The sequence below is a fragment of the Schistocerca americana genome, chromosome 2 (genome assembly GCF_021461395.2).
Source record: "Schistocerca americana isolate TAMUIC-IGC-003095 chromosome 2, iqSchAmer2.1, whole genome shotgun sequence".
NCBI lineage: Eukaryota > Metazoa > Arthropoda > Insecta > Orthoptera > Acrididae > Schistocerca > Schistocerca americana.
Window position 1 is genome coordinate 643,622,130 of NC_060120.1, and position 14,490 is coordinate 643,636,619.

Below are 14,490 nucleotides of genomic sequence, written 5' to 3' on the forward strand. Positions count from 1 at the left end.
AGGAGGAGGAGGGAGGAACAATAAGAAGAAGAAGAAGAAGAAGAAGAAGGAGGAGGAGGAAGTTCAGATGACAATTTTCAGGGATGTAATTAGGTCATTCCAGTTTAATAAACTAAGAATTTTTTCTTTTAGTCTGGCTTTGCAATCTAATAACAAAAATGGTAAAAACATTACTTTTTTGAAAACTGCTTAAAAATTAATGTGCATCTTGTAGTTCATAAAATACAGTAAGTTTCCTATGCCTTATAATGCATGACAAAAGTATTGGAAGGGGTGGGGGATGGGAGTGTCAAAACACTACATCTTTATCAACCATGGCTTCCAGAATTTTAAATTCATATTTGTTATAAGTTAAATACAGACAAATTTTAACAATAAAATATCACTTTTTCTGAAGCTTACACACTATAAACATAATACAATACAACATGTCACTGCTAAGCGAGCTATTATTGTAAGCAACAAAATAAAATTATATCAGCAACGTCAATAGCTTTCACAATATGATGAGTCGAAGCTATTGAATCGATGGGAAAATTTCACCTAAAAATAACACATCTCCCACTCTAATTAAAGAAAAAACAAATTTTGGCATTTTTAGAGTTACTATACAGATGTGTACCAAACCTCACAGAGAGGAATGCTGCAATGGCTGTATTTGTCATGACTTTGGACCTTAAATGTAAGATGCCAATTGATTTAAATCAGACTATAGTGATTATAACTTAAGGATATTGTCACAATGGTGTACTGGAAGTATAATAATAATAATAATTCAGGGCTATCCATATCTTAGTCCCGAGTGTTAATCTAGAAAATAAATATTTTTGCAATTTTAATGTAACTTTCAGTGTGTACTGGCAGCTGAAATTTGGCGTGTGGCTTTTAAGTGGCATAAACCATGAGTGGTAAAAAAAGCTCTGGCAGTTTCTGACGTGACAAGTCTAAACATTGCCTCTTACGCAAATAATTGGTGGTGCTCCTAACAATTTTAAAACAACTGGGGGGGGGGGGGGGGGTTCCAGAAACAGAAGATAGGGGAGGTGGACCTCGATGGCAGACAATGACGACTGGGCCAGTTTCAATAGGTCCCTGCACTTGAGGGGACAAATTGGGCCTCTTGTTGCTAGTGGTGACATAAAACAAACATAATGGGCCAGGGCCAGAGCCAGCTGCCCATATGACTCAAGGCCAACACCTAAAATATTTTTTTATCTCTGGAGGGAACACCAGCCACCTAATTGGGTTTTGCCTACCCTCCGTGCACATTGCACCTTTCCTTTGTGAAACATGAGACTTTTATGTTAAGTGTATTTAATACATGCAGATGATTGTAATGGGTGTGAATGTTTGGTAGAGTCATATTTGTGTTGGAGAAGATGAGAGAAGAGAGAGAGTGAAATCTCCTCTCCAATAGCACCATGGGGGCCACCATGCTTAATGTCCTCATCCAGCGGACGAATCAGCATTTCACATGCCCTCACTCCATGAAACAATGCAGATAGGTTTGGAATTTAATCCACGACACTGGCATAAAGTCTGCTGAACAGAAACTTTACGCCACCACCCTCTTCTCCTTTGCTGGAAAGGCAAAGGCAAAACTGCTAACAGCATGGGACATGACTGGCAGTTACCCAACAAGTAAGGACAACACTGGGTGTTACTTAGGAACTTACAGACAGGAACCAGGGTATTCAATGTAGCAAGCACGTTGTACGGTTTTGGAGTAAAATGCTTTATCAGCAAGTATGGAGTGGGAAAACTGACTATACATGTCATGATGACTGTGTTAACAAATAATTTGATTGGCTCATCCAAATACACACACTGGTGCACAAAACATAAGAGTCTACTCATATGAGAACTGCTAAAGCTACTAGAGAACGTGTACCCCACTCTTCTCCCTCAGACTTATGTCACAACTTAGTCGATCAGCAATGATGAGAGAGCTATCCGCCCAACACACCTGATAGTTGTCCAACATGTCAGCGAGTCTAGTTTGGATGTAGTTTCACACATCAGCTGCAGGCTGATGCAACAGGGTTCTGAAGTGCTTCTTTACAGAAGTCATGTGCCTCATCTTGCTGTAGTCAGCACCCAGTGGGTGGGAATGAGAAGTGCTAATATAACCAAGTGTGACTCTGCCAACCTAATGCTGTTAACGGTAATTAATTACTAAATTGTGTCTGCCAACCTGATGCTTTTAATGAGAATGAATTATTTAACTGTATCTACAGACCCAATGTTTCATTTTAGCACATTTACTCTGAGCAAACCAAAGACAGTGACTGCATGAGGTTCAGACAAACGATCTATTATTACAGTGCTACTGTATCATAAAAATACTGAAGACTTTATACATAATAGCTGATAAAAGAAAAAAGATCGCGAGAAACAATTACGTCTCAACACTGCCTGTGTTTTGAGCTTGTCTTAAAGCCAGAAAGACTTAAGAGCTATGAATAGCAACTCCAAAATCATAACTAAAATGAGAAATATTTATATGTTAATTTATTATGAGAAAGTCTCACATTATAAAAAAAAACTCCAATAGCAAGTGTGTTTAGTGTTGTGGTGTTTTTAAACAGACAAGCACAATAAAATTTTAGCCATGGCTTAACATAAATCAACCATGAAAAATAAAAGTGTCACGTATCTTTATTCCCTTCTTGGGTACAGATAAACTGTTAATTACTCACCTGCAATGATCAGTTTTGGTTTGAACAGTCTTGCTGTCTCTGCCAGCTTATCATAATCAATCAGTCCTGTTGCTGGATCTACTTTGTAAGGCATGGATTCAAAAAATATCGAAGTTCCGGATATCTTCTTGTTAGTTGTCATGTAGCCATGTGTAAGGTGGCCACCATCAGGTAAATCCAAACCTGCAACAAATGAATATGTTTTGCTTCGACTACCACACCCGTGTTCTACACAATGAAGAACTCCATATTAAGCAGTAAATTACACACTTGATATTAAGACAAGCTTCATAAAGCTATTATAAAAACCATTCCCAAAACATCTCGAGTTCTGAAACATTCCACATTCTAAAACAGAGGACTGAGATGTTACGTAATGCAAATAATGCCTTATCCAGTTCCGTCCGCTACTTGGAAAACACATAATGCTTACAGTTGTTGGTTTCAAGATCGTCATTTGTAACTGTTTTAACTAGCTTGACACCTGACTGCTGTCTTTGTGAAGGAAGCATGTGCATAGGTTTGTTAACAGCTTAAAACCTTTGTACCTCTCTTTCCACATAGTAATGTCCACCCAATTATCATGTCACAAAAAATCATTTGCAGTTATGTTACACTACATCATTAAAAATTGAAACCTTCACATAGAAATAAGGAAACAAAGAAACACCATTTATTCTCTTTGGTTAGCATTCAATGCCTCCATAACAATAGGGTCATTAGAGTACTATTGAAGAATGGTGCAGGCCATAGCCTTCTGAACAAAATGGTTAGATGAAAGATTTCAATCTACCTTCTTACAAATATTGTACCATTTCTTATCATTATGGTCCCACATCAATCAAATAATGTACTAATGCTTTGACAAGTATGGCACTGTTTCTGGTGCAAGACAAAATCTTGAGATAATTTCTCCACATTATTGTGCTTTTCTTTCATCTGAGGCTCCTTTTTGTTCTTGAAGCACAATTTTATGCCTCAGCACATAGTAGTACCCTGCATGGCTTTCCCAGAACCGAATTAGTGATCAGTTAGGGTTTCTTACAGCCTTCATAGCTACCTTAATGGTCCAAGGTACACAAAGGCCCCACTACAGACTATCCTTTACTTCTTATCATTACTAAACTCCCATGATTAAAAACAGTCTCCAAACAAAAGAAATAAAATTTCTCTGTTCTTGCCTACATAACAAAATTGATAAAATAATGAATGAGGATATCCAACAACAGCTAGGATTAGAAAGAAGCCTGCTGGAAAGCAAAGAAGCAAGTTTGTGGTTAAAATTCTTACTGCTGATGAGGTCATTAGAGACAGAGCACAAGCTCATTGGGTAAGCATGAGGAAGGAAATACACTGTGACCTTTCAAAGATAGTATCAAGTTTATTGGAGACCCTTGAACTAAAGTGTTTGCCATGGTATAACCCTATGAAGAGGATAGCTCCTCAAAGGAGCCTTTGGGATTACTTTAACCGGACTCTCCCAGGGAATACCTAGTGAGAGCTGGGAGAAATAGATCCTCACAGACATCCTAATTCAGTGCATCCCACAATGAGCAGCAACTGTGGAAAGACAAGAACAGTCAATCACATCTGGCTTACCAGAGTGGAAAAATAATCTTTTCTTGAAGACTAAAAAACTAATCTAAGCTTTTAGACTCTAGGAGGAGGTCATCCAAACAGCAGCACAACAAAAACATGATTAACCTTTATTTAGAAAGTTAAATGCAATGACCATTCCAAGAATAAAAATAAGTCACATTTCTGAGGATAATTCCTTTCCTCATTGGCATGAGGCCAGAGCTCGATCAACTGACATGATACTTAACCCCAGAAAAACTACATGAAAAAATATTATATTACTATTTATAAATAAAGTCTGGAAGTGAAAACTGTTAAAACATAAAAAATTTGTGAACTAAACTTACAGCAATATGTGGAAAGTAAATGTTGTTATAGTGTACAATAATTAATTATACAATAATTTTATCTGTAAGTGCCTGAAGGTAGAATGTGTGTTTAAAATATCTATAGAACCATTATACTGATTTACGAGTTTTTAGGTTTGCAGCCGAAATGGCATAATAAAGAAATTTATTTATAAATCTAGACAAGTTATACACCAAACATCCATAATTATCACAGGCATGTACAGGAATTTATTTACCTTGTTAACAAAATAATAAGCCCAATTAGATGTGTAAATATCCTAAATAAAATCCTACTGGAACTCACCCATTATTCTGCCATGTGGCTCAACTATTGCAGTGTATACTGCGAAGTTGGCAGGAGAGCCCGAGTACGGCTGGACATTAATGCCCCACTTCTCCGGGTCCAGGCGATATGCCTCCAGCGAACGCTTCTGGCAGAGTAACTCTACCTTATCGATGAACTCATTACCACCATAGTATCTGCAGAATGGGGGATATTTAAAGACATGTCAATATAATCAACTATCTTCATAAATATATCATTCACAATAATTATTTTCCTAGCACACTAAACTCATTTTTGTGGCAATGACTATGATCAGGAATGGTAGTGAACAGTTAAAGCTCTCTTTGCTAGCAGAAAGATGTCTTCAGTTACAATATTTTATTTTCTAGTTGAAATCCTATTCGTTTTGAAACTACTAATTCATTTTCAAGACTACATCAATACTTTTGAGGATTTCTGTTCTTTATTTTATGACCTAGCATTTACTGGCACACATACCATGTCATTTATGAAAATATACCAGCTCTGTCCCAGTTCCATAAGAAATCATGCAGGTATTAAGATAGCAATATTAATTTTACTATGTTAAACTAAGCTTTAGTATGCAGAATTAGTTTACAGCAGTTTGGCGACAGTTACTTTCTATGCCAGCTTTTACAGCTGCTTCACTTTACTAATGAATACGCTGACTTATTTCATACCTCAGATGGTACTCTTCCATGACAAGAACTACCTAACACAATAAATGAATGACTGATTTTTTTTTTGTTGGTCCAGTTACATCGCACAGCACAAATTGTACAATTATTGATATTGAACAGGTCAAAGAAAAGTTGAAGTAATACATAGTCTTAGCAAACAGTAGCAAATTAAAATTAGGTACATATTCCTATAATTTAATTTTTAAGTTACTTTATTTGTTATATATTCAGAAATTCTTTTACAGAATAGAAACAGTGCTTTATTAGAAATGCCTTTAGTTCAGTTTTAAGTTTTGATTATGTAGCGATTTTTATTTCCTCCAGTATCTTATTGTTCAGTATTACATCAATGTTAATTATGCTCCTCTGATAAGCATAGCTCTGTGATATTTTTGTGAATATTTCATATCCCTATGGCACAATAGTTGTGTACATTTTTGTTTTGTACTAGTTTGCCCATTTTCAAGAGGTAATCTCTGCTAAACAAGTTAGTTTCATAAATGAACAAGCTTGGAATATTCAGAAAACCAAGCTCTGTAAAAAAGACATTTACAGAACTCCATCTTTTTAAGGTCACAAATTATTCTTAGAGCTCTCTTTTTGCAATCCAAAAACCTTTATGCTGAGTGTTGAGTGTCCCCAGAAAATGTTCCAATATTGAAGCAGTGAGTGGAACTGTGGATAAAAGGCCTGTGGTACTGTTGCTTTGCTTGTTGTAGACTTTAATATTCTTACACCATAGCACACAGCTGAGTGTTTCCTAGACAAGTTATTTTTGTGTGTGTGTCCCACTTTAAGTCTTGCTGAACCCACAAACCCAAACATTTTGTGACATCTGCATTTTCTAGGGGATAATATTTTAATCATGTTTGGACAAACATTTGGTTAGGTGGAGGAAATGAATGAAAAATGACACAGTTTCTTCAGTATGAACTATGAGTCTGTTCTTTGTGAACCACTCAAAAAGTCTTGTTAGAACTTTCTGCTGTTGACTGCAAAGTTTCTGGACTGGATTCAGTAAGCAATATGCTGGTGTCATTGGCAAATAGGATAGTTTTTTGGGGACTCATCTATTCAACAAAGTCATCCACATAAATCAAGAAGAGTGGACCTAAGACTGAACCCTGCAGTACACCATATATATATATATATATATATATATATATATATATATATATATATATATATATATATATATATATATATATATATATATATATATATTTATTTTTAATTGGTAATTCACTAGAAAGGAAGGAGTTGTTTTGTTCTTAGTGTTAAATTTGTACTGAAGTGATAGCATCTGCCTGCGGTTTTTTAGGTACGAACAAATCCAGCTATGTGCTACACCTCTTGCTTCTCATCTTTCTAATTTTTCAAGCAGAATGTTATGGTGTAGGACATCGAAAGCTTTCGACAGGTCAAGAAAAATACCTGCACCTAATTTATGTTGATCAAGGGATTTTGAAGCTATGTCTAAGAATTCAAAAATTGCTGTCTGTGTAGATTTAGACTTTCTAAAACCATGTTGTTGTACAGTAAGAGGTGAATATTTATTTATGGAACTTAAAAACCTATCATAAAAGTCTTTTCTACAATTTTTAGAAGAAATTTGGCTGTGACTCAGTTAGGTAGTTTGATATTTGATCATAAGGACTTTTTTTTTTTCCCCAGCAGCGGTGAAACTTTTGCTATTTTGAGAACATCTGGAAAGACACCAGTTTCTAGAGAGAGGATGAAAATTTTTGCCAATGGTTTTGCTATGTGGTGAGCACATGCTTTTAATATGAAATCAGGTACTTCATCAAGGCCACATGGCATTTTATTGCTTATGGATTTCATTTTACTTATAATTTCATTGGAATTTGTTTCATTAACATACATAGAGGCATTCATGATCACTAATTTGCTGGAGAAACTTGGGACTGGTCCTTTACAGTTTCTAGGATGAGGTCTTCAGCTAGTGAAGTGAAATATTCATTGAGTTTTTGAGCACTCTCGTGTTAATGACACATTCATGATGGATAAACGAATGAATGCAGGAATGAACCAACCAATGAATAAGTTCAATGAGGCTCTGCAGTTGTCATCTGAAAGAGGACAGGTGTGCTACTGGGACATTATGTCATATTCATTTTTGGATGCAGCAGCAAACCCAATATTTGGGTTTAATATCTTTTCTGATTAGTGGATGAGCTCTAACTGGACTGTAGGAATTAACAAAACCTGGCATTCCCATAAGACAGCTCAATGCTGATAATAACTTTAAATTAATGTTTGAAGTTCCATGTGATATGAACATCACTGATACAATGGTCAAGAACATTACAGGGACCCAATCACAAATCTACTATAAATATCAAGGAAAAGCTGAAATAGCCTCTATCGTATTTTATGCCGAGGGATTATACCACACCGCTAGAAAGTACTGCCTCAAATTCCAGAATTGTATATATACAACTGTGTGGCATTAATGGCCAGGAGACCTCACCCGGTGAATTTAGGTCACCGAGTTACAAATCTTTTCAGTTGACGACACACTGGACGGGCTCCTTATCAATGATGATGAAATGCTGAGGAAAACACAACAACCACTCCTAAGAGGAGAACATCTCCGACCTGGCCAGGAATTGAACCCAGGTCAGCTGACCACTCAACGAAGGAGACGCACCAACACTGCAAAAAAATTACTGACACACAGAGGATGTAGTAATATGTAGAACCACATAATCATGTAACAAGTATTGTGAAATCATACGAATCACTGGAGCTATTAATCAAAATTAAAGCGAAATGCGTTGGGCATCAAAGCCAACTAATGAAATTATCTCTAGTGAAAATAAATATAATAACTACAAGAAGAAAAGGATAAACTGCTACTGGGACATTATGTCATATTCATTTTTGGATACAGCAGCAAACCCAATATTTGGGTTTAATATCCCGTAGTGGAGGCATTGGTCGCAGATAAGCACAATGAAGAAGATGCTAAAATATTAAGCTTTCAGACAAAGTCCTTCTGAAATAGAGAAAACACACACACACACACACACACACACACACACACACACACACACACACACACAAAAGCACAAAACACACACACACACACACACACACACACACACACACACGGCCACTGTCTCCAAGCACTCCACTGGGCTCCAGCATATGGAAACAGTGGCCACGTGTGTGCGAGTTGTGAATGTGTTTTCTATTTCGAAAGAAGGGGTTTGTCCTAAAGCTTACTATTTAGCATCCTTTTTCATTGTTCATATGTGATCCAATGCCTCCACTATGGGATGAGTAACAATCAGTCCTCATTGTTGTTACTCCATCTAGGACTTTATACTGTGTGATGACAACTAAATTCTTTGGTTTCAGTATACAACACGTTCCAAGCAATCATCTTTCCTTGTTAATGGATTGACATTTCCACAAACAAGATGATCTAGGTCACCATCCACAAGACCTAAACAAAACACAATTAAGGAAAGAGATGAATGACCTCTAGAACTAGAACATGCAAACAAAGGCACCAAATACTACATCTATGAAACATACGATACTGAAAATCAAAAACTACAATAATGATGCTTGTTGTTCACTATACCATGTACATTTACCACCCACTGCAATTCAATTGGCAGGATCATCCACAAAGTTACCAAAGGCTTGAAAACTTTACAACATCAAAAATGATGACAATCTTCAAAAAGTCACAAAGAAAAAAACTGTTTCATTATAGAATTATTGAATCAATCACTAAGACAATGAACAATCCTGTTGTTCAGAAGTATGCACAAGCAGTCATAATCCAGAAGGGTACGAACAGAGATCTAATAGTTCCCTAGCGCTACAGACCACTCTGTCTTCTGAGCACCTTGGGTAAAGTACAGAAGCTTTCACTATGCAGTGGACTTTAGTTCCACAGGGAACTGCGTGGCCTCAACCAGAATCAATTTGGCTTCTGAATAGGCAGATCTGTTGATGGTGGAATTAACTGCACTATCAGTGTTATGGACAACTGTAGCAGTAAGTATGTTGTAGGTATTCTGGTTGACAGTTTGGATGTATTTGACAACCTGTGGCTGCCGACAATTTTTGCCCACCTAGGTCAATTACATGTCCCAAGATGTTTGTCCCAGAGCTTCCTAGATTACTGTGAAGGGTGCACCATGGAGTGGGGCACATCTTCAAGCAATATCAGTGAAGCGAATTATTAAGGATTGATCGTAGGGGTCTATACATGAACCAGTTTTCTGAGACCTTACTCCCAAGCCATTGCTAGCAATTCTGACCATGCTTAGGTGTCAGAAGAAATAGCCTATGCTGATGACATATTGGCTATGGTGGCAGAGATCTCTAGAGCCCGGCTGGAAAGAAAAGTGTGTGAAATGCTTGCTCACATGTAAAAGTGGTCCTCACATAATAAATTAGAAATTGTGGCTAATAAGACTGCCTACCTGCTGCTCAAAGCCAGCTCCTCCGACTCGCAAAATACTACTTTGATTATTGGGAGAACTCTTATACTATGCAGTGGAGTACGTAAGTACCTGAGTGTACACATGCACAAGAGGAGTAATATTCACACACACATCTTGGGTATGTCAGAAAACTACCAAAGTTTTGCATAATTTGACGAGACTTTAAGATCATTTTATAACAGCTTAGACTATCATGATGCAATTTGCACCACTGCCATACGATCTGCTGCCAGCATCTGGACACAAACCGTGATATAACATACAAGTCAGTCCTAAGGTGCACACACAGGAGTGTGCTGCTGAGGCTGACTGGAGCCTATGGGACAACACTGGTGGAGGCACTATTAGTCATATTAGGCACATACACAATGAATATTACTGTCAGATATGGAAGGTCTCTCCACTGGCTTTGCAAAGGGAGTGTTCCCAAGGTGTGAAAAATAATGGGTCAGGAAATAATAACCAAACAAGAATTAAAATTATGTGAAGCATGTGAGTGGCAAGGAGACATGGTTGCTATCACAACAGGTTGCAGGGTATATGGTGTACTTATAAGACATCAAGAAGAGCATTTTTATGAGCTATGTAAATGCGTCTAGAGGCCTGTTTCACTGCCTGACAGGTCACGAATCACACCTTGAATATTTATATGGGATAAACAAATGTCCAATAAATATGTGTGAGTGTGGCAACATTGGTACACCAGACCATATTGTACTAGAGTGACTAACCTACAAGAGATTTGTGGACAGGCATTGCTACACTAAGTAACAGTGTTAGAGGCAAAGATGAATGGCATCTAATAAACGAGGCAGGAAATAAAATGTCTGGGAGGGAACTTAGAAAATATTTAGAATAAGAGAAACCCAAATGTAAGCGATAATGCTGAAGTGCGTATTGCGAGTGAGTCAATGAATTAGTATTATCAAGGATTCACTGACTCTGAAATTAATTTCCACAAGAGGACGACCAAAAGCAGTGAATATTTGACCAACAATGGGACAGCTGTGGCAGAACTGAAGGAATGAATGGAAAATTATATGTGGCTTATTTTGGCCTCCCAGCAACAGCAGGTTGCAGGGTGGTACATATGTTAGGCTCCATTAGTTGGCTCCACTGGGATTACAGACGATGACACCATCTCAACTCTCAGGCAATCTCAAGGCTGATGCATGGTGGGGTCACAATTTTTTGGGATGGTACTGGTCACCTGGAACTCCATTTCTGGAGATTTAGCATGCTGTCCCTAACACTCGAGACTTCATTCGCATGAGTCGTAGATGTAGAATTCCACAACAAGGGCATCCCAAAGAATATGTCTTGCTTAACCATGATGTTTCCCCATGGTTAAGATTAGGAACTGAAAGTAAGTAATCTGCTTTGATGGTAGTGCAGATGTTCAAATAATCATCGTTATGGTTTACGGACTGTGTGTGTTTTTCCTATTCATTTAATATTTTCTAAATTTGCTATTTCCTTTAAGCTTAATTTCATTAATTATCAAAAATGCTTAAATCAGAGTTATTGAAGTGAATATTAATAATAGTTACATCCAACTTTCTGTGGCTTTGTAAAAATACAACCTGCATTTGGTTCCAGTTAGCAGGTATTGAAATTGTAAGCAATAATAAATAAATGTTTTATATATCTACACAAGAAAGTAGACCAGATGCTACTAAGTCATGAACTGAGAGCTACTATATGAAAATTGGACCTTAATGCCGTGTTCATACTGTAATAAAAGGAGTATTGGAAATGCTTTACAAATCAGTGTGACCTGGAAGTACACCTAAAATATAGTTAAGTAGTTTATTTATTACATAGTTCATTGATTTCGTGTTCCGTACATCGCATATACAATATACATTACTATATGTAATGTGTCAATTTAACAAAGGATTGCATAGGCAATTTTTAAAAATATACTGCATTTTTAAATGGCTACCTTCCACCTCCTTAAGCCTACAGTATATATATTCAAGAATTTCACTATGATACAGAATGAGTTCTTAAGAAGAGAGACTTAATCTATGCTGAAAACACTTCTGTTGTCTACCTGACATTTTATTTCCTTGGGCAGATTATCAAAGATCATGTATTTTACTCCTTTCTGTGCCAAAGTTATTCACTAGTGAGAAGTGCGGATCAGTTTCCTCTCTTAGTAGTGTTCACAAGAATCTCTATTTCTCTCAAACTGCAACTTATTGCCGACAACAATAATTTCATCTGTCAATACATGTACTCTGAGACTGGTTACCATTTCCAATTGCCTTAACAGATGTCTGTAAGAAGTATGGGTGTTTATCAACCCGACACCAAATTCTAATTCCTTTCTTCTGTGCAATGATTAATTTACACCTAAGTGAGAAGTAACCCCAGAACATTATCCTGCAGGTCATCGGTGAATGATTTATTTGTCCCACATCTGCAAATGGTTCTGATGGCAAAAGTAACTCAGTCTAACCGTAACCAAAGACCTACTACGGGGGTTGTTTTCCATTTTATATTTTCCATCAACAAGCACATCAAAGAATGAAAGAACTCTGTACCTTATTAATCACTTTTACATTTGTGTAGTGTATTAATAGGAGGTATGGCATTTTTCACAGTATAACACAGGGTTAAGAGTTATGTAAGGGATACCCACTGCATTTTTCACAGTTAAGTACTTTGTATATTGTATGAACATAACTGGTATCAAAATACTCGTCAGTCTTGCCCATTATCTAATATACATTTTCTGCATTTGCCTTGCTATTTTATTAGTTTCTATGGTGAAAAGTGCATAAAATATAGCAAATTGAAGATACTAAATTTAAACATGTTGCTAATGTAAACATTAGGCTGCGCTACAGGTTAATCTATTTGGGCAACATTTCTTTTTTTTATTCATTGACTTCACCAACATACAGCCAAGCTGTCATGTTTCGACGTAACCTGAACCTCAGGCTACACTGCGGATCAGTCTGTCACTACAACAAAGATTTTGTGAGAAGTATAGGAAGTTCCAATATCAAACTCTAACTGAACACTGGATGAGCTATGTATTTTTCCAAATGCCACTCTTAGAACACAAGGCCAGAATAAAGTGTGGTGTCACATAAACGGTACCTCTGTCCGGGCAGGCCCTCCGAGTACTTGTTGTGCAGGCACGAGCTGAGGCACTGCAGCACGGGCACCGAAGTGAAGTTCTCGGAGGCGATCATCTCCAAGCCGGCCCGCTGCCTATCTTTCTCGTTGCAAATGATCTCGTACAGCTCAGGGTCTGCCTGCCCCAGAGTCTGGTTCATGAACGACGCGTCGCCACTCATGTTTGCTGCGGGTTTCACTCTACTGCTGACTTACCAGTTCTGCAAGTTAAGAGATTAATAAACACCGATCAGTAGTTTGAAAAGCTTTGGCCAGGGTGCTGTGTTACATTGCCACACGACCATTAGGCACCAAGTACTAACCTCGGGCAACTGAATGTGGCTCCGCCTGTGCCGTCCCGTTACGTGTAATAACTAGTCTCTCCTCTCAAGAGTTACGGCCGTCCACTACACCCCCCGCGGATGTTTTCGACACGCTGATAGTCCTGACAGCTATCTGCTAGGCCAAAGGGTTCTGCTGATAACCCCTGTATGACGTCCAGAATGCTGCAACAATACTTTTATCGAAGTGGATTTGTCTTATGTAACTCCACGCGACGCTGCCAATAACACCGGATGATTAAAATGCTAATGCAGGGATTTTCTGAGCCATCTGTCTCGCAGTCGCATTACTGAAACCAACGTAAAGCACAGCATATACACTGCTGTTCCGGACACAAATTACCGTTATGCACACTTCGTAAACAGGCTAATAAATTTTGTTAATGTATTGGTATCATTTTTTATAAGAGTCTCATTTAATACAATTTCCCGCCTATGACATGTGCTGATATGTCATACCACAACACCGTGCAGAAAAACACCAAAGAAACTTCACGAGGGAATATCAAATTATGATTTGCGATTTCAAAACGTTGGCGTAATAAGAAACTTAGAAGTAAAGATTGTTGATGCTGTACATTTGCACGCTTTCCACGAGTTCTCAATCTCACAAAGTTCACAGTCTTCGCGAACCTTGTTTGTAATGTGCTGTTCAGTTACATTTCCTTGCAGAAGTTGCCGAAGTAGACGTTTACTTTTTGTTTGAGACAACCTGTTGCTCAGTTTGTGTGTGTGTGTGTGTGTGTGTGTGTGTGTGCAGCTACTCATGTGCTCGTTTTTTGTGTTTACTGTCATCCATGGGTTCTCTTGTTGTTTTTGTTACGTACTTGTAGTATGTAACTTCGTGATACTCTTGTTTTAATACGCGAAGCGTCGTGGATATTTATCATATTTGTACCACCTACGCCATGTCTGCTAA

The 14,490-nt window shown here is 37.6% G+C and overlaps 1 protein-coding gene across 1 annotated transcript in view; it reads right to left on the reverse strand.

The window, feature by feature from the left end:
* LOC124593746 (serine hydroxymethyltransferase) overlaps positions 1–13,952 on the reverse strand; it is a 36,240-nt gene extending 22,288 nt beyond the window's left edge. Inside the window, exons 1-4 of the mRNA XM_047132082.1 lie at positions 13,554–13,952; positions 13,213–13,451; positions 4,932–5,107; positions 2,700–2,882 (exon numbers count right to left, since the gene is read on the reverse strand). Coding sequence (XP_046988038.1) covers positions 2,700–2,882; positions 4,932–5,107; positions 13,213–13,412 — 559 coding nt within the window. The 5' untranslated portion in view covers positions 13,413–13,451; positions 13,554–13,952. The remainder of the gene's footprint in view (positions 1–2,699; positions 2,883–4,931; positions 5,108–13,212; positions 13,452–13,553) is intronic.
* Positions 13,953–14,490: the final 538 nt, after the last annotated feature.